At 40.1% G+C, this 22136-nt stretch overlaps 1 protein-coding gene across 4 annotated transcripts in view; it reads right to left on the bottom strand.

Moving 5' to 3' along the window:
• LOC127371399 (SLIT-ROBO Rho GTPase-activating protein 3) overlaps positions 1–19310 on the bottom strand; it is a 33585-nt gene extending 14275 nt beyond the window's left edge. For all 4 annotated transcript variants that reach the window (XM_051414179.1, XM_051414181.1, XM_051414180.1 and 1 more), the window contains exons 1-8: positions 18819–19310; positions 12116–12311; positions 6456–6618; positions 4728–4790; positions 1422–1613; positions 976–1104; positions 637–858; positions 397–498 (exon numbers count right to left, since the gene is read on the bottom strand). In XM_051414179.1, the coding sequence (XP_051270139.1) occupies positions 397–498; positions 637–858; positions 976–1104; positions 1422–1613; positions 4728–4790; positions 6456–6618; positions 12116–12311; positions 18819–18885 (1134 nt within the window). In that variant the 5' untranslated portion in view covers positions 18886–19310. The remainder of the gene's footprint in view (positions 1–396; positions 499–636; positions 859–975; positions 1105–1421; positions 1614–4727; positions 4791–6455; positions 6619–12115; positions 12312–18818) is intronic.
• Between the last annotated feature and the right edge of the window lie 2826 nt (positions 19311–22136).

Here is a 22136-nt window from a genome sequence, read left to right as displayed (position 1 = left end):
CCTGCCATGGTGTTCTGCAATGGCCTCTGCATTTTAAAATTTCACTCAGCGACTCAGACTAATACCTGCACATTATGTTATTCAGCATACAAGGTTTGTGTTTTTATGTTTTTCATCACAATTTCAGATATAACCACTCAGCTGAACAATTTCCTGGAGCAAACCCTGCATTTATTGCATACAAATGATTATCCACAAAAGAGTCCAAAGACATGAAACGACCCATCCACGACTACATTTGATGGTTTAATATCTTCATACGACTCAGTATATTTAGCCATTGCCCGTCAGCAGAGCACACGGTGTATAAAACACTTGCAGTGAGCTTGCTTCATTTTGAGATGAAATGCTAACACTGGCTGCCTTCAGCCCTCTGAGACTTGGGTGGACTCTCACCTCTTCATTTTCTATCTTCAGTGTGGCCAGGCGTGACTGCAGCTGGTGGTGGCGCATCAAGAGCTCAGTCTGGACAGGCTGCTGTGCACTCACCTGACACACCTTGGATTAAGAAAGAAAGGGAACTTCACCAGGAGGATTTAACATAGAGAACAGCAAACACGACGAGATGCACTTTGTACCAAGAACTAAGACCCACAAACAAAAGCATTCTTACGGCCCTATCCTCTAGTGACTCACCTCATCCCCCATGTGTGGCTGATAGTCAAAGCGTGCTGGAGGACAGAAGATCTGGCTGTGCGTGTCCATGAACTTCAGCTTGTCTCCTCTGATGTCCATGGCATCTACTGCTCCCTCCAGCAAGTCCAGACCCTCATGGCGAGAAGTCTCCAGGCTATACTCTGCAGACAAGTAGGTTCTCAGGGTGCGTGCCAGGCTTGCATGGTAACCTAAGTCACAACACTGAGGACAAGAAGTAAAACATATAGTCATTATAAACCAATAAGAGGCCTAGAACTAATAAAGGAAGCACTAGTTCTTTCAACAGTCAGATTTTCAGCTCTGACAGTAATAACTTACATCTATCATGTCCGAGACATCATGGATATAATATTTGGCCACCAGGGCATTGGTACCAGCCAGATTGAGCAGATAGTCGTTCCGGGCCTTTGTGCATTTCAGCTTGTTTTCAGAGTACTTGGCTTGTCTCTAGGGAGAAAAAAGCAAGAGAGTCCCATCAATGCAGGATGTAAAATGGATTCCTAATGTACTCAAAGAATGCATTACTACATCAATTTAATTTTCTGATCTTATGTAATCTGTCAATATATGTAATACTTTGCACAATGTAGAGATGGGCTCCTTCTAGCTTTAACTACACGTTCCAATGTCATTTGTGCAAATAGCAACTGGTGAAATTGAAGAAGATCATTACGAATGCATTTGCAGATCATTTGTACTTGAGTGTAGATGCCTGTAATGCACAGCACATAACATCATGTATAAACCAGTCAACCCAAACAGACCTTCTCCTTCATTTTCTCCATCTTCTTGACAGAGCTCCGTCGCTGTGGACGTTCATCATGTCCATACCGCAGAAGGCTGGAACTAATGTCATTGACCTTGCCAATGTGCTTTTCTTCCTGTTTCTCTGCCTCCTTCAGCTTGCTCTCAGCACTGATACTCTCAGTGTGGTACATGTGGTACGTCTTCATCACCTGTAACAGCATACATCTTATCTTAAACTCAGATAACCAAGCTAGTAAGTACTAGTGAAAAGGGATGTGACTTTGAGGAATAGAATATGCGTGCAGAATGACATGCTGAAATGTTACAGTAATATCAATCCATAGCTGGCTAACTGTGTCCAACACCACGATGGCACATTATATCAAAAAATGCCAAAAAAAAAGGCCAAGTGTATTCAAGTGCATGTCACTTTTATACACAAGATAAACTGACTATCTATATGAATGCAGTCTTACATCTTCTGGAATAAAACCAAACTTCCATCTATTTATTTACATACAGGCGATTTAAAACCCATTCATGCTAACATAAGCTTAAAGTAGTCATGGAGGACCTGTTTGGGGTCCCTGATAATCTTACAGGTTTTATAGTTCAGTATTCAGCTGTGCAATAGATCTGTGATTTCCCATTAATTTTAGAGCCAAGTGACAACACTTCGCAATCACTTGGGGCCGTGAAGCAGAAAAATATATGAAAAAGTCACAATGCTTTGTCAGTATTAGCAGAATATCTACTCCAAAAGAGGTTTAATCTATGTGGATATATTATATAGTTGTTAAATAATATGTGCTGGTGATCAATTTTATAACGACATAGTCATGATATGGTTAGTTAAGAGACTATAAATGTTTCCCAGCCCGAAGCGTATATGAACTTAGGTAACCCTGGAATATATTTATCTTCATTACACTCGTAAACATTAGGGAGTGTAGCTTAATCATTATGCTCATGGGAACTTCACAGTTTGATTGGCGTTTCATAGCTGAGCCGGAGGTGTTGTGCTGGGTGTTTCCTTCTGAAGAGTGGACATTTTTGTGTTTGTTTGCCTTTGCCGCAGCATTGTGGTAGGTAAGAAAAATATCCTTGCAATGTAAAGCATGTTCTGTATGTTTTATTACAATCGAAGCACTGCTCCAAGTACAACCGAAACTCCCACTGTTCAATTTGCTTTTAGGAATTTAAACAGATTCCTGTTTCGTGGTGTTATTAAACACGTGTCACATGTGAATGTTTAACTAGTAACCCAGCATCGACAGTGCAATTAAACAACATCTGCTCCTCCATCACTCACTCACAAGTTCTGGTTTCCTAGCAACCCTGACTGAAGCGGACGTGCAAAGGACAGTGAGATCGATCAGCAGGGGAGGAAGGAGGTTACACAGTGACAGTGAGCAACCTTCTCTGCTACAAAACAAGAAACTACTTGATTTCCACAAAAGGCCAGCAGCAGATCAATAGCAGGCTGACAAAGACAAATCCTTACTTAATTTTACATTTAACTCATAACTGATAAAATAAACACGTTATATGTATAAGTTCTAAGTTTCATTTTAGCTATATAAATTTGCTGGGAATACTGCAATTCCTTATGCTGTGTGTGGGAGCTGCAGACAGGCATTTAATAATGCATGAATAAGAGAGAAAGGGAAAATCAATATCAGTAAAGCAGTAAAGTGCTGTATAATGTTACATGTGAGAATATTTCTCATGTGGTTTATATCATGCAAGTATTTTATCTATTTGTGATTCACTGCACATTCACTAGTTCCAAACAAAATGAGTGTTAGTGGTCGTCAATAACCACTCAAATCACCCTGCAATCAAACCGTTTTTGCAGGGTTTTCTACAATTTTATGTTTTATCCCAATCTTATGTATTTTCTAAACTATTTCTGTAAACAAGCACAAACCATGTCACAGACTCCCTTGTGCAGTAATTTGACAAATTCTGCAAAACATCAAAGCAGCACTGAGCAGCTTTTTGTATGCCTCTACTCCCTGTCTTTAGGGGAATCAAATTGTTCACTGTAAAGGTTTATGGAGATTGCAATTATTGTTTGGGGTCACAATTAATTTTACAGCACCATGATAAATGTGTCTTAAGTAAAAGACCTAACTCTGAGTTTTTTAATTATCTTTGATTGATCACTTACAGTATTTACCCAATAACATTCCAGATGTAATGCAGATGATTAAGTGGTCAGCAAGTAGCCAAAGGTGGAGTTCTACACATCAGTAAGAAAATTACATAAAATAATAAATGAAGCAGAATAGTAGTGTACACCAAATATCTTAAAATGTGTGTGTTTGAGACAGGTCTGGTCTTTTTAACCTGGCAGGGAATTCAGTTCTATACAATGTCAGACCAAAAACAGTAAGATCAATTTTGCAATTACAATACATCTGACACTACTGCAAACCCATCTAGGTGTAGAAAATTAATCAGTCCCATAGAGACTTTATCAAGATACTAAAGATACTTGTACTCTTGCTTTCGATCCTGTTTTAAGCAGCTTTTAAATTAGCTCAGTCCTAAATTATATAAACTTCCTGCATGCTTGATATCTTTTTTGCAGATTAGCTGTTGAACAACAACTGAGCAATAAGACCTAGAAGGAAGCACTCTGGTGTGTTTGTTGCACCGTGCCCCACATACAGCAGATACTATCACTGCATCGGTTCATTTTCATCAGCCAAATGAAGAGGCATCAGCACTAAATAAAGCAGTTTTATATTTTTTACCACCACACAGACCATTTCTGTATGTTTAACATCATGTGTGCACATGTTTCCACGCGAAATGTCTGTGCGTTCTGTATGTACAGTACAACATTAAACAACAGACAGTGACAACTGTTACCAGCACACACACAAACAGATGTGTGTGATTACATGTAACATTAGCTGAAAAAACTACAGCAGCTCTTGTTTGCTGTGAGCACAGTGCACCACTGCAGCACAAACTGCTGAGTCCACTTGAAGCACAGCCAGGGGCAAGAACGTTCTCCCCTTCAAACTGGTGTAGAAACTCACAGTAGGGGGAAGAATGCAAATTTTATCCTTTCACAACCTCAGGAGAAGGAAGAAATGACCTGTTAGAGGCTGCACTGCTGATAAGGCATATCTGCTGTGTGCAGTGTCAGGCCAGCTGCTTTACAGGTTACAGGTTCAGGTCTGAAAAAAGCTCAGGCTCGGGCTTGACGAGCCAGAGGCAGCTAACATAGGAGGAAAGGCAAAACAGGCAGGTTGGTGTAGACAAAGAAAGGTTAGGCTCGAAGGGGTAATTATATTTGTTTAACTCACTGTGTAGAGCTCATTGGTGACTTTCACTAACTCCTCATGCATCTGCACCCCGATGTCTTTGCTCTGTAAAAGAGAAAAACAGGTGATAGTTTCATAAGCGAAAATAATGGCACAAGGATGAATTGAAGCAGGTATTAAAACATCTAACGCTAAGAACTGGGTTATTTAAGAGAATTGCCTTCCCACAAGTAAAAAACTTGAATGCTGTGTGCCAGTTCCATTTTGTATGTGAGGGATGTCAGCAGGCGTCGAAATGCTGTCATTACTCTGCACCAGAAAAGATCTAATACAATGCCCAAAGTGCACATGCAGACAAAAATAGAACAGTGCAGTAACTGCAGAACATTTCCCAAGGAGCTGTGTCACAGTTTCAGCTCAGTTAAAGGGGCTAAAGGAGCCTATGATGAATTGGACATGTCCCATGACAAGGCTTATAGCCCAAGAGGAGGAATGTGGCCAGTGGAGAGTGACTCTGAAAATCTGGTTGAGTGGATATGAAGCGACCTTTAGCCCAATCAATTCTGTTTTTTTGCCACCTTCCAGGGGCCACTTGTCAAAACAGCAACTTTTTCATGTGACAAGAATTTAATTACAGCACATTCAGTACATTTAAACTTTGTTCGCCAGAGTCGATTCATTCCCTTCCCCACATGTGTAACTCATTAGCAGTGAGACTGCACTGCAGCTGAACCAGGATGGTACAGCGTAACAGGATTATGTTTTGGAGAATTTTGTCACAATTTTAGCTAACTTCTTGCAGAGAAGGGTTTTTATTCTGCAGGAAGTTATTAATCCTGCTCTGTGTGCTGGCCATTAGCCACCCCATTCTCATCAAGGCTCCCATCATGACAGTGCAGAGCCCCCTAGAGGACATAAATTACTGTAGACTCCTGCCCCTGTCAAATAATACTGATCTAAGATCCCCAGGGCAATGTGGGGATAAAGCCCCTGAAACACAGGCACTCATATATTACGTACATTGCGCATATGCGTAGTATAACTGAGAACAAAATGTAAATACACAAATGTATTCTATGATGTTAAAATATATATATGTATATATATGTTTCTTTAATAAAAGAAACAAGTTGCATCTAATTATATCTGCAAGTTTCTGAATGAATCCTAGTTAAAGTGAATTTGGTGTGAAATGAGTAGGAGTAGGGGTGGAAAGAGTGAAGAAGGTGTAAAGACCACCAAAAAAGGTTAGTGATCTGAAACAAGGAGCTTGATACTGAACTGAGCATGATATTGAGAATGACAATACCCATGATGAATGGGGGAGTTTAAAGACGTGGTACTCTTGCACTAGCCAGTGTCTACTGGAAGGCTTAAGTGGTGCAATTTTAGGTAGCTAAGCTAGTCTGATGTGCATCAACCTAATGGCCATTACTTGATACCTGGCTATGAAGTAGATGGGAGAGCCTTACATGCACAATATGTATTGTAACTTAAGCACTGATTAAACATCACTGGTCACAAGACCACTGGTCAAGAGACATTGATATAATAAATCTAATCACATGATATGCTGTATAAGAACAAGGGCATGAAATACACTGTATGTCCTGATACATTTAAACATATTTTTACATATTTTTGTCTGTGTGGCGTCAAGTTCCCAGCTGTGGGCATCAGTCATGCAGTTTGATCAGATAAGCTCTGTGACTGTGTGCATTAGTAACGGTCAGGGTTACATGCCCTCATCCATTTAATTCTGATTCTGACCTTTTTGAAAAGTCTGATGACATCCTCGCCCACGTGTGCCAGACGGACAATGACGTTGTTGTTGTAGATGTCACTGAGAGTGGCGTGGTCTCTGCTCTCCCGCCTGGTCTGGTCCAAGACCAAATACCAGCAGTTCACAGTGGACACGAGATTCTGGTCCTTTCTGAAACAGCAAAAGAAAGAGGATGTAGACTAATACAACTGCAACATTCAGGCCATACAGTATATTGCCCAGAAGTAAGAAAAACAGAGTTATTATCTCAAAAGTCAACAAAGCAGCTCAAGTCCTACACATAACAAGTGTTACATTATTAGTTCAACTCTTATCAAATCACTGAAATCAGGCTTTGAGTATCATGTCTGTGTACTGTAATGTAAAAGAGGACGAAGACGTCTTACAGACTGCAGAAATCTCACATTCAATCCATTGGTACCAGTTTCATATATTAGAAATCAAGGGTCACTGCACATGTGGTGAGGAATCAGCAAAAAAGGAGGCAGCTGTGCGCACACACACACACACACACACACACACACACACACACACACACACACACACACACACACACAGAAGGCATGCTGACTGCACTTGCCTCTTTGCTCGAGGGAGCATGTGAGTTCAATTATCCTCACACCAAAGAGTTTGTTTGTCTTCATCTTTTGTCTTTAGAGAACATTTAACTGTTTTTCTGACCTCCAACAAATGTGACTTCAATAAAAAAAATGCTGCATCATGTTACTTTTTATGCTCAGCCAGCTTAAAAGCTGTCTGTAAAAACACCTTTTGTTGTTGGCTGATAGCTGGCCTATGCTGGGATCCAATCCAAAACCAACTTTATTTCTCCTGTAATAGCTGGTAAAAGGAAGAAGTAAGGTTAAGACGAATGATTAAACACTTTGCATGTCTTTATTGACAGGGAAGAGGACATCCAAAAGGAAGTTCCAACCCTGATTGCCATCTCTGCTGATTTGAACCCACAGAACCTTTTATTATATCACACAAGCTGTCAGTAGCTTTAGAGAGAGTAATGACCTGTTTCAATTTGTAGAGCAAAACTGCCACAATTATCTATTTATTTGAGAACTTGATTTTCTAAAAAAAAATATTTTGACTTTCACATGTTAAACTGTGCTTATGATTTGTAAGGCTGCCCACTCTTCCTTATTTTGACAAAAAACCACTGCACACACTGAGCATGGCTACCAGAATACAGGACAGAGCTCCACCAGCAGCAGCATCTTGACCTTAAAGCTCAGGCAGCCATCTCACAAAAGGTATACTTCGGTAAAGATGAGTGATAAAGTGATGCAATCATTATAATGTGGCCTATTGATTTTCATGAATGGCTACTATGGCTATCTATTACCTACATTAAAACATCACTCGCTATTAGCGATCTGCCACACTGAATGCTGCCTTTTCAAAGAGTTCGGTCCAGCACTCAGGCAGGGGCACTGGTTGCAGAGCACTGTAGGTTTACACACCAGGCCAAACAAAAACACAGAAAAGCTGTTATCAAGAGTGCCTTGTTAGCTGAATGGTTACAATGCATATCACATGACCACATGTGCGATCGTCGCTGAATAAAATCTAGACGGCAAACTTTGTTGCAAGTCATACCTCTCTCTCTCCCCCATTTCCTGTCTGCCTCTGTCTCTGATGCAGCCACGAATAGACATGACCAATGGGTCCTTGAATGACTAATATACATTTTAGGATTCATTTATTATTTCTGGTAAAGCATTTAATCTAACAGAAGAATCTGGCCTCTAAATTACAAACTTTACAGACACTGTTCTATTTAATATTACAGGGTTCTGCTTTTCACATGGCTTATAGGGTGTATCAGGGGTGACAGAGAGGAGGAGTATCGGAGTCTGGTGGGGGACTTTGCTCTCTGGTGTCACACTAACCACCTACAGCTCAACACCTCTAAAACGAAGGAGCTGGTCATTGATTTTCGGAGGTCCAGACCAAGACCGCAACCAGTCCTGCTAGAGGGAGCTGAGGTGGAGGCTGTGGAATCATACAAATACCTCGGGCTGTGGCTGGATAATAAACTGAACTGGACAACACACACCAGCCACCTGTACGGGAAGACACAAAGCAGGTTGTACTTCCTTAGGAGATTGCAGTCCTTCAACATCTGCAGCAAACTGCTGTGGATGTTTTACCAGTCTGTGGTTGACAGCGTCCTCTTCTACACTGTGATGTGCTGGGGGGGGCAGCATATCCAAGAAGGCCACCTCCAGACTGGATAAACTGATCAGGCGGGCCGGCTCTGTGGTCGGTATGAGGCTGGACTCACTGGTGACGGTGGCAGAGAGGAGGATACTGGACAAACTGCTGGACATTACTGACAATGCCAGCCACCCCCAACCAGAGGAGCCTGTTCAGTGAAAGGCTGCTCCTTCCCAAGTGTAGGACCAACAGACTCAAGAACTCCTTTGTCCCTCATGCCATCATACTCTACAACTCCTCACTCGGGGGGGAGGAGGGAATAGGGTAAAGAGTACAGAAGGGAAGGAGTGGTAGCCACTCACTGTGCAATAATAATCTACTCACATACATACCTGGACACTCTTCTTCTTCTTTGTGCAATAACTTAATCCACCACTTAAGTGCAATAATTTAATTTAACTGCTAATTTCTGCTAATGTCATTTATCCACTGTATAATAACACAATGACACACACAGTCCTATATATTTATCTATATTTATCCTCTATACAGTTCTCTACATTTATTTTATTTTACTTGAATTTTATTTTACTTTTATTCTTATCTCTACTTTCTATATTTAGCTAAGAGTTTATTGTTTACTGTTTATTGTTTACTTTCTATATTTAGCTAAGAGTTTATTGTTTATCTTTATACTTCTTTTATTTTCTATACAAGTGTTTTGTAAGCTGCTGGAAATTCAATTTCCTTGAGGGAGTCATCCCAAAGGGATCAATAAAGTGAAGTCTAAGTCTAAGTCTTATCTTAATACTTTTCACAACTGAATTAAAGAAACATTTTATTGCTCTAAAATTGATCTTTCAGTTGATGCAACTAATTGTACATTACTTGTTGCTATTTTAGGTATGGAGAACCTCAAGGTTATATTATAGGTCCTTAATTATTCTGTATCTGCATCTGCTGGTCAAATAATACATGTTTAGTGCAATCTTTTTATGAATATGTTAACAGCATTTTATGCCATTGACAATATGACTAATTTAAAAACCTAGATGCTACTGTATCAAATGTCTTTAAAACTATGCCTAATAAATCATTAAACATTCATAATTATTTGTTGGACTCTCTGCAAATCATCTGATCTTAGACTGTATCTTGACCTGAGGCAGAAATGCAGCAGTTATTTTTTACTCTAATCTCAGTTTTGAAGAGAGAGTAGATCTGACTTGTTTTCTGTCAACTGCTTCAAACCTTTATCCTAGCAGAGATTTATTTATGCTTTAATTTTCTTTCCAGTGTGAATTATTACTGTTTTCGTGTCTTGGTGAAGCTCACTCTAATCTTCAGCTAATGTTTGCTTCTGCACTATAACAAAGAAGAGAAATCATATAGGCCCCATTCTAGCTTACTCTGTGTATCCAAAACAATGCTAAAATGTAATCATAAACTGGCGTTAATATCAACATCTGTTGAGTTGCACTTAAGTACAAGTTCAAACCACATTCAGTCCATCCAGATCATTTTTACCTGTAAATTATCTGTTTATTATTATCTATAAAAGGACAACTGAGAAGACTCTACAGTTCAGCGACTCCTGTCCTGTCTGGGTGAAGGATGTTACAGCTGAAACTTAGTACAACAGAACAGCAATATGAAACGTTCTGTGTCGACAGTGAGTTAAAAGAGTTGCACTTGTGATGCTAAAGGTAATCCAGTGTGCTGGGCATCAGCATCTTCTTTCTGCTTTCCCTTTCATCCCTAACACTTTGATAAAAAACACGAACAAACTATCCCTACAGGCCCTCCTTTCAAGCAGAGCAGGTGTTTGATCCTGTACATGGGATGCAAGGGACCTGACTGTAAATCTTTGGCTGTTGGCTGCTCTTGAATAAGGATGAGACTGTAGTATTCAGGACACAAAGGAGTTGATGCAGAACTGTTCAAGAAGATGACAGAAGATAGTTTTCTACCTGACAGCCTACAAAAAGTACAGCAAACCCCGTTTCAAAACAAGATCTCTGCATCATAAAGTAAAATATACCAGCAAGCTGAACTACGGTGAACTGGCAATGCAAACACAAACTGCATCTATTAACTATTGTAAAACATGTTGGATATAAATTGTCTTTTCAAAAAGGTACACAGAGTCATGTTCTCTTATGATCACATTTTTGCTGCAGCCACTCTATTAGAGAAGGTTTTGAAAATGTTCCATGGCAATCTCCTGCCAGCGCCTTTATTAGATCTGACACCAGAAATTAATATCTGAAAAGATCACAGATAAGAAAGAAGGGTGCTGCTCACTGGTTTTGGTGTTAAAAAAAGGAAAATTAAGTGAGTCTAGAGCCAGATCTGAAACTCCAGAAGACCGCGTGGGATTATTAATGATAGAGACTTAGTCGGTCCATTGTAGTCTGTGAGTATGAATCTAGCCTTTGACAGAGAGATATAATGACGACCATTTAATGTGACGGGGGAGAATCTGGGACAGTGGGGTGTAGAGAGAAGTCATGCAATGTGAGTCTCTTGCAGGGGTCTCCCTTTGAGGGAACGCTCCATTTATCAATGTCTCAGTGACGGGAGCTTTCCGCCATGATTACGCTTTACGTCCAATTGGCCGGAGAGACTGAAAGAGAGACGGGAAGACCTGAATAAACCAACGTGTTTGTTACACATGACTGACACAGCCAGGTCACATGAAAGGCTGTGCAATTGCCTAAGAATCAATTATACCATCTGTACTGCAGTGCTTTAGGAGGTAAGTTAAATTTCTTGCACTGCTAATTCAAAACTACAACACTGGTTATCAGAAAACATTAAATTCTCTTTCCTCTTGTTTATGACCACTGATTTAAATTAACCACATGGACATGGGCAGCATATACAGTCAGGAAATGGTCGAAAAGTCACAGTGAACTGCAGGCTGGTCAGAGCATCTAAGTAGGAATTCCTCCATAAGCTTCAGGGTATGTTTGTTTCATGACCACAGCTCTCCCTTACACAAACATTAAAAACAGTTTATGTCAATCTAAGCAACATAGCCCATATTGTTTTTTTTCCTTCAGAATCCCAACGGAGGCTCTAATTTATTTTCTGTGTCCATTGAGAAAATATGAGTATTTTGGTAGCAGTCTAGCGTGAAGTTGTTTGAGAATGGAAATGAAATGACAGCCACATAGAAAAGCCGGGGCGGCGGGGGGGTGGGGGGGTGGATAAAGACTCTGACCTAGTTGGGAGAAACACAGCAGCCTGAGGCCACAAGCTTCCTTGGCCCTGGCTTCATTTCAGGTCATTTCTTCTGCTTTTATCCCTCCTCTCCTTTTTGTTGCTTATCCTTCGTCTGTCTTCCTCTTTCTCTTTTTCCATCTCTCTGTTCCGTGCCAGTGATCAGTATGAAATATGTAACAGTTATTTATCAGACTAACACATTTGATACAGACGTTCCAGTGCTTAACAGACAGACAGTGGGGAGACTCACTTGAAATGCTGGTGCTCTCTGGAGGTGCGGATCTTGGCAGAGTAACGCTCAGCCAGTTTGTCCAGGCCTCTGGAGTACTCGAGCTGGAGCTCAGCCTTTCGACGGAAGAACTCCTGCAGGTCCTGCAGCAGCTGCAGCCGGGACTCGGACTGCTGCTCTAGACAACGGAACTGCTCCACCAGCTGGTTACGGATCTCTGAATATCAAAAAAGGGAGACCAACTTCAGAATAAATAGAGCCTCTCTGGGGGAGTGGGCTTACATGCTGGGCTGCAGGTCAGCATTTAACCCACAATCTTTCAGCAATGGACTGAGCATAGCACATGATGTTGTAAATACAAATATATGAGGTCAAACACAAGCACTAACAAAATAACAAAGTCATCATAATTGGGTAAAACTGGATGTCAAAGTCCATTTATTTGCTGTGTGTATGTGAATGTGCGTGCAGTGGGAGGGAGCATGGGGGTGTCTAAATGCTGGGGTAGCACACGTGCATATGAGATGCATGTCTGATGATTGCAGCAGACAGCACGGAAAATATAAAATAGGTCAGCTTCTCAAAATGCATTGTGCTGAGCGAGCCTTCAGAGAAGTTTGTCTTGAAAAAAACAAATTGCAGGCATTCTTTCAATTACAAGACTGCTGTGGTTTTCTGCTTAAGAGGTTTGGAAACTTACTGCTCCCATTCATAGTCTGAGAATGAGGAAAAATTATGTTTTGGTCTAAAATGTGAAAATATGGTTGATAAGGTATTCACAAATAGTTTGATAGTTTAGTTGAGTTGAAAAAAATGATATGCTTAACACTGCATTACAATGCAAATGAACAATATTTCTAATATTAATAATTAATTAATAAGTATTTCCTGTTTCCTGTGGCACAGTTGACATGTTATATGTTGAGGTCAACAGGCATTCTGGCTTCGGTTTCCTAGAGTTCATACATCAATAATTTACCTTTAACATGTGTTGAAAAGGACACTGCTGTAGCTTATGTGTTAAAAGAATAGTTAATTAATCTAGATTTTTCCGAATGAACCAGGAATCCACAGACTCCCTGCTGGGCTGCTTCTATTGGCAGTTGGCTGATCCTAAATGTCTCTGGGATTTCAGGTAATAAAACTGTCCACTGGAGTAATAACATCAGTTTTATGGCCTTACATTAACACTGAAAAGGAATACAAATTACATTTTATTTCATCCATATATTGTTTATTGCAAAGTTGCCATAAATCCAGAGGCTAAGTGGCTGCTGAATGTGTGGCTGCAGACGAACCGCAAATCATATCACAGAGCCTATAGGGCTGAGGGATATGTTTGACACTACTATCAGGATATTTTTAAGGATATATTCCAAAATCTCTAGAAAAATTGCAAACGTACACAAAAATAAAATAATGAAACTGATGCGGATGTTATGCACAAACAACACCAAAACTCTATATATACATCTACATATGTATGAAACAAAAACCTTTTGTGTTTTTAATTACAGATTGCTAAAAATAATCAGTTTGGAGCATAGACATTTGTGGCCAATCTCTCAGAGAGCAATGGAAGTTACTGCCATATGTACCATGCTAAACTAACTTACTGGTGAGCTCACATCTGTGGTTATACACACTCATACACACACACACACACAGGGGGAATAAGTAAAGCTTCTCTCCCTTCAAGACAATAAGAAGTCGTTGAGCAACATTGAGATGGCTGAAGATTCCATTATGACAGACTGTTTCAACCATGCACATGATTACTGTGCACAGAAAGTACTCTGTGGGAATTTATCAATGGAAAAGATGGCCCAGCAAAAGAAAAGCCCTTTTGTTCACTTCTAAATGCTGTTTCTGTATCTAGAATAAAGGATTTGAAAATGCCTCCCCCATCGTCCGTGAATGAAAATGTGAATGAAAGAGTGAGAACGAGAAAGAGTAAATATGTAGTCCCTTGCTGTTTGGAAATGTACCCCTCATGGTCCCCATAGTTGCCCAGTTGCCTGGTTACATGCCTCTGGAGGCATCTCAGTGAGAGCAGGCCAGTTCCCTGTTCTGACAGTCACAGCAGTCAGTCTGTTTAGCATAATGGCCAAGGACAAGGGCAACTTTCTCTGCTCAGAAATTCTCAATAAACTGCCTGTGCTGATGAACGAGGCAGCAATCAAGTTCAAAATAAGAAAAAATGTCACTGTGATGTACCCCTGTGCTGAAACAGACCACTGAACAACACAATTTGTTGCCTGTGTGACTTTACTCATTTTTATCATACAGTGAAAATGTAAAACAACAAGCAGACATAAAAGTAATCAAATCAAAATGGATTTAACTGCATAATTTTATCAGTGAGACACCAAATAGACTCTTGATATTTGCATTCGCTCTCCTGTGAGCGTGTTATTTTTAGAACTTAAACTGTTACTAGGGACTGTGCAATACTGCACTACATTCGATAAATGATTCAAGCCTTTGCAGAGTAATGCATAATTACAAGGAAGCTGACAAGGAGATCAAGTGAATAATATGCCAAGACCCAAGCCTCATAAGCTAAATTCAGTCTCTTTTCTATCTTTGTATTGATGACACAATAGTACAGATGTCCTGAAATTAAATGCAGAGTCATATGCTGCACCGGCCTCTCTGCCTGGGAAGTGTGTGTAGCCAAAATGAATAAAACGTTCCACACCCAAAGGCTTTTGGAAATTTCACTAATAGGACTTTACCCATTTGTAATGTGTATTTTTCTCCTAACCCATATGGTATGTTCTTTAACAAGCATTTTGAGCATAAATCAATTGCTTCCAGAGACTTGAGGGAAGCATTGAAGCAGAATAAAATGAAGAAAATAACTTCTCTAGCTGCTTAGGTCACCAATCTGTTTTTTATTGAGAATTGGGATATTGGTGCAGAGTTTCAAATACATAAAACTGAAATCAAACCCCCCAAACATAGAATTTCCCTCTGCTGAAACGTCATTCACCTCACCCACATTGTTAAGTCATGTGTGATTACTGTCTGAAGCTTCATCCCTTAGACAGGGCAAGTACCTGCCATAGCTCAGCTGTTATGAGGCTTTGACCTCCTCTCTTACCCTGAAGTTCAAACACAGCACGTCTGTAATCGCTACATGAATGGATCTCTGACAGATAATGTAATGAAATGGGGGGGAACTATTGCCTTGCAGGGTTGCCAGATAGGCCCCTGTACTGCTGCAACAGAGAGCACCAAATATCACGTAGCGAAGAGTCCTTGTCACCACAGTAGGCTGCCCAAATTAGCCTAGCACAGCTATTGCAATGGCCAGTAGCAGTCTCCGGGGCTGTGTCTGCAGTTAGCCATGCGTGGCCAGTCACATGTGGTCTAACCCAGACTGACACGTTGACATAATTTGGTACAAATCAAGGCTGTGTTCTGTGAACACTTGTCTTCTGAATACAGTAATAGCTATGGTATGCATTTACAGTCTCTTTGCTTGAGTTCACATTTCCTCCTCTTTCTATCTCTCCATACAAATATGTCTAACAAGGAAAGGCATCGCTGTTCATGCAGCCACAGGACAGGAAAATCCAGGACGTAGTGGGCAGAATTCCAAGCAGTTTAAAATTCTTTAAATGTCTTAACTGTGGGTTTGTGTGTGTCAACACAGCAACAGTGTCTCATACATGTTACCACGACACAGGAAACAAAGATATTGTTTCACTGTTGCAACAAAACCCTGACATTTCGAGACAGTATCATGCTAAGCATTCCTGCTTTATGATGAATACACATAGTGGGGTGTGTCTATGCTACTGATAATGGTGGCAGTAGTCGTGTCTATAGTGAGATACTACTTTGTGACAGTCGGATTGTCACCAAGCCACTACAAGCTACAACTACTACACTACAACTATCACAAGGTTTTATATTTCAATTATTTTTGTAATGTTAAGGAACAGATATCCATGTAAAGTCAATGTTGCACACATTCTGCATTGCCATGTTCCCTTAGCAACAGCAAATACAGCAAATCTTACAATAACCAGTTAATATACTCTATTTATGCATGAGAATAAAACAGCTGGGCTCCAAACAGACCAAATGGCATTAAAGATAATGTGGCCTGCAGCTAGAAGTACAGGATGATGCATGATGAAGGGCATCCCCTCATTTCCTTTTGTTTTGCTTTCTGGATCAGCAGAAAGCTACCAGCTACCTCAGGCTGGCCAACTACACTCTTTAGAAGAAAATATATTTCATATTTAACTCAAACACTATAAAACACAAAACAAAAAACACAAACACACACACACACACACACACACACAAAAAAAACCTTGCATCAAGTACTACTCAGGAAGACAATTCATGTGTTGGTTAAAAACAAACAAAAATATGATTGTAATGCTGATAATGACTAATCGATTACCAAGCAGTATCTCCTGTCAGTGAATGACTGTTCAGTCATCAATGAATCAGAGATGGCATCTGACAATAATCATAAATACACACCCAGTCCTGTAAAGGACCCCACTGTTTGCTGAAATGGGGTGTGTTTTAAAAAAAATACTGCAAAGTGCATTAGGCTTGTTCCTGATTGAACTGCTGTGCAGTCAGCAACTCAGCATTATTGGAGGCCAGTGTCAGTGTCAGAGTAAAGCCCCCACAGCTCCAAACCGATCTAAGCCCAGTTTGCAAATGAGCTTAAGATGTCAGCTTAAAAGCTTTTCCTGAAACTGAGACGAGAGACGGAGCTGTGATGGCTCTCTCACAGCCACAATGCTGGTGTGGAGACCAGAGACAGAGAGAGTGGGAGAGTGTGAAAGAGTGAGAGAGTGAAGCAGTCAAACAAATAGACAGACAAACAAAGAGAGTGACAGGGAGAAAGTAAAATACACCTCTCTCTGCAAAACGCTTATCATACTCTTCATTCCAGACACATGTTCATAAGCTTGGGTAATTTCTGCTCTATGTATGATCAACAGCAGTAAGGTCTTAATTCAGTCTTTAAAAGCAAAATTAGATTTTGGTGAAATATGTATTTAGATACCCTAATGACTACATCAACCCCAGTACTGACCTCAATGGCATCACTGTTTCATCAGTTTCTATGTACTTTACTGGATGTGGACCTTTATTAAAGTCGTTTTTGTTGCCATTTAAAATAATGAAGAGTTTTGCTGTGTATGTATTTGGGTGTAATTTTAAATTAATAAGAACACGACATAAGTACTAAGTAACAACAATAATAATTTGCCAGGTTAGATGAGAGGATGCCACTCTCATGTAGCTATATATGTTCAATAGGAAGCTACAACCAGCAGCCAGTTAGCTTAGCATAGCATAAAAACTGGAAACGGCGAAACAGCTAGCCTGGCTCTGTCCAAAGGAAACAAAATGTCCCTACCAGGCCTCTAAATCTCACTTATTAACATGTCATATCCTCTTTGTTCAGTCTGTATGTGTGAAAACAATAAGTTGCGGTTTTACAAGTTCTTATATGCTGAATTATTTCTCTTGACTTCAGGAAGTCACTGCACCCAGCTAAGAAATAAGCTAGCTGTTTTGCCCTGCTTTCAGTCAGTTTTGCTTTAAAATAACTTTAAAATTGCCTTAATTGTGCTATATAGACAAATTTGACTTTAACTGGCGGCATGAAAGCAAATATGTGTAATAAGTGAAACCAGACGAGGAGATATTCTGGTTTATCGTTGTAACTAATTCTAAAAGAAAGCCTATGCTGTGTCTCTGTGAATAAAACCCGCTACATGATACTGGGGGAAACCACAACTGTGAGAAGGTGATGCACAAAGGTGTTAGAGTTGACACTGCATTAAGTTGTCTCTAAAAGACTGAGAAGACAGTCCTCCTGCACTGTCTACTGCAACACAGCGTCAAGAGTTCCTGACTCTCTCCTCTCTCTCCTCTCTTTCTCTCTCTCTCTCTCTGGGTGGTTTATCCAGTCACATATTTAGCGGCAGACAGTAAAATCCTTTCATGGTTCATAATTCATACAGACAGCATACATTATTTATGGACTTTCCGAAACAGTTTGCTGTGTGATCTTCTCAAGCATTCCTCTCTCCCTCCTGATACTTGTCCTGGAGTGTCAGGAAAATACACACTGCCCACCACACTGTCTTTTAAAATGACATAAATGACCACAATACCATTTAAGTTGAATTTTGAACCATATTTTTAAAGGGAGAATTTTTAAAATGTATGCAGATGTTTCCAAGTGTCCTCTGTGTGGTACCCGAGGTGCATGGCCTCTAGTGTACAGGAAGGATCATCCAAGGTGAATTGGTACATTCCCTTGATGGGTGTGCAGCATTAGGACAGTAACACACAAATTGCAGCTGCACTTTGAAACAAGTCGAGCTCCATACGCGTATATGGCCCAAACCTGCAGGGCTAGGCATGTTACAGAGCACACACCGTCATCTTCAATGCAGAGAAACCGGTTCAGACAAGTTGCATCTTCATAATTATACTACTGGATTCAAGTAATAGCCTTTCCCCCCAAATGGTTAAGTTAATGACTGAGTTCAAATGACATGCATTTATGAGAGAAATCTTAAATATAAACGACTGTCATCTCTAACTCCCCCAATCTGTCCCAGCCCACAGCACTCCACACCAAAAAGCCATATAAAGCAGTGTGGTTAAGTTACGCAATAGTGCCTTCACACACAGAATAACAATACTAGCAGGCCTGCACGATACCGACCTTTCACTTGGGTCTCATATTCAGCAATAATCTCTTTGTCCTTCTTGATTTTCGCCTGAGATGACATTTTGGAGAGATCGGATTGTGCAATCCTCGGGCAGGAATCGGCGTCTCAGTCGCCACAATGCAGCGTTTGCCGTGTCTGCAGTCCTCTCCGGATAGTTGAGCAACAATCAGATGCGAACCATCGCCCGCTTGACACAACTTCGGAGATTAAAAACGCACTTGAGGCTCTGCGAGGTTGCTGCTGCTGCTGCTGCTGCGTTCAAGGCGACGTCGAACCTAAAAGTGCATACTGATCTCCGACCCTGACCACTCCTCTACACCAGCACTCTTCTGTAAATCGGAAAACAACTCACGTTTGATGTACATTTCACTGGAAGGAACAGCTATGGCAGCCTCTGTAATAATAGCACTGAGCGCCCTCTGCACAACACTGTCCAGTCTGCCCTTTTTTTTCCTTTCTCCCCCCCTCTCTCACTCTCTCTCTCTCTCTCTCTCTCTCACTGCAAGTTCAATGCTGCTGCAGAAAAGGCTGAATGGATGTGAAAGTCAATATGAGACTCCTCCCCCAACCCCCTCCCTTCTTCACCACTTTTCTTCTCATGGATGATTGAAGAATTGTCTGAGTGAACTGATAGCAGACCTTAACCTGCCTGTAACATATGTGATGTTCAACAGTGAGTCCACAGCTGAGAGTAGATAGTTAGTTGGTGATCAGGATTTGATAGCTCTCATCAGCAGTAACATGAGACTGAAGCTGACTGCAGAACACACAGATAGCTGTCCAACAGTTTTTAGACAGTTTTTCCATTCACATTTAAATGTCTGGCTTAGATTATATATTGATAACTGATCATGTACATAAGTTATCCCTACAAAACACAATACTGTGGATGAAATATTGGCATCTTCATACTGTAATACAAATAAAAATGCATGCATTATAGTATTTTTGAAGAAGATTTGCATCTGGAACTCTCATTCTTTTAAATCTAGTATGTCCTCCATAGGAGACCGTATTATTGAATGAAAAATGATAAGATCTTTGTCTCATAATTATGAGCATAAAGTGATTAGTGTCAGACGTGATAAAACTATGGCTGCAACCTGCAACTAAGCCATTATTTTCATGGTTGATTAATCTGACAATTATTTCAGTAATACGCGTTTGGTCTATAAAATGACATAAATTAGTGACAAAAGCGGTCTATATAATTTTCCCACAGCCCAATGTGACGTCTTCATATGTCTAATTTTGTCTGAAAAACTGTCTAAAACCCAAAGATGTTCAGTTTACTATCATGTAAACGTCATGTAAGAATAACTAAAACGATTAACTGATTATCAAAAAAGATTTCGGATGATCGACGCTGCATCTCTGGATAAAACATCGTCAAAGTTCTGCTGTTCTGCCTGGGCCAGTGCACAACTGGTCTAGATATTACTGTGCTTGTAAATCAAATATAGATCGGTCACATATTTCTATCATAAAATCAGTAAATTATCCAGATTATACAAGAAATTTAAATGCTAGGAAACATACCCCAAAACAACAAATTGGTCTTTAAAATGAGCAAAAATGTACCCTATTATTGTGAATTATGCTCGAGTGAGAGAATTAATTGACATCCCAGGCATTCGTTTCTGAGTGGAAGAAACTGAGGTGTTACAAATAATGACCTGTGTTACACTGAACCCATCCTCCACTCCACAGTTGCAACATTTTGAGAAAAGATGATAGAGCATCTCCACGGAGGAAGTCAGAAAGATTCAATGTGTCATTCTGTACTGCTCATTCCTTCTTACTGCTCTTCACTTCAGTGCCGTTTTCGGACAAAAACTGTCAAATTATTATTTTTTAGGTGCATCCGTGTGCTACGTCCTTGCTCTTACAACTACCCAAACTGTGTTCTTCTTTCAAAGCAATGTCAACTGATGTATAGGACTGGGATAATTGAGCACTTTCCTTTTTAAGCCTTAATCTGTGCGAAGATTGCATTTTGAACTGTGTCAAGAGATCCCGGTCTGCCTTTGCACCCAATTCTCAGGAAATCTGTGGGCTGCTGTCAGCCTGTGGCAACTGTTAAAGCTGGGAGAGAGCCCAGGAGAAATCTGCAGAGGGAACCGTTCATTTCTCACCACACAATCTCCACTTCAACTTCTAATTTCCTGAGCAAATGTTACTCACCAAACCTTTGGCCGCAGAACGAGCCTGATAAAAGTTGGGGTGGGTTTGAAAGTAATGTGAAAAAGCTGTGTCTAACTAGGGCACGGAAACTTTAACACTATCCACTTATAGACCTTTACAGGAGCAATGATCATTACATGGTCCTCCTAGACAACATTAGGTTGCTTCAGGAGGCTAATAAACATCCCTTGCTGCAGAATTACAGCAGTCTTTATGGTGGAGTTAGTCAGGATTATGCCTGTTTACATTGTAACATGTCATTTCATTATTAAAGTATAGATGACTTTACATTGAGTTGCATGTTTATTATTTAATCATTAACCATTATATTATTAATGTTTAATAAAGGCTAATATTTGATCAATCTTCATTTACTCTATTGTCTACATATCATCAGATATCATATCATACATTTGTCCCTGAAGGTCCAGTGTTTAGGAGGATCTATTAACAGACACTGGATATTCACACTGTAGTTATGTTTGCATTTGTGTATAATCATCTGAATAAAGGACTCGTTGTGTTTTCATCTGTTTACAAACGCCACGGGTCACCTTCCATGGAGTCCGCCATGTTGAGCCGCCATGTTTCTACAGTAACCCAGAATGGACAAACCAAACATTGCCTGTAGATTGAGCCTCTCCTACACACTTCACAGCAAGACGCCACTAAATCCTACACGCTGGTCCTTTAATGAACTGATAACCTCGAGTTTATATTTCAGACTTTAAAGAGTAAATTGGGCTTTAAATACAATAAGTTAAATTATAAATTGCAAATACTATAATGCATTTGTTATAGATAATTCTTCATATTTGCAGCTGATGGAACAATGTGGTATATGAATACTGATATCTGAAGAACACACATATTTTTTAAGCATCCAACAAGAACTTTGGCCTCTGACAGTTATGTCCATGATAAGGACGACAAGAAGGTTATGTTGCATAAGACAGGGTTCAAATCACTAGACATTTAAATGTGGGTGTAAATGTTTTGAGACAAACTGTTACATGAAGTCATTTTGTTGTATGTGACCTTGTATGTGATGTTTGTTTATACCAGAGGCTGTTTGTTTAAAGCCATTTGGTTTACAGTGCACCACACCCACCTTTTATGAAACAGGC

The sequence above is a fragment of the Dicentrarchus labrax genome, unplaced genomic scaffold, assembly GCF_905237075.1.
Source record: "Dicentrarchus labrax unplaced genomic scaffold, dlabrax2021, whole genome shotgun sequence".
NCBI lineage: Eukaryota > Metazoa > Chordata > Actinopteri > Moronidae > Dicentrarchus > Dicentrarchus labrax.
This window is presented reverse-complemented; position numbering and strand designations above follow the sequence as displayed.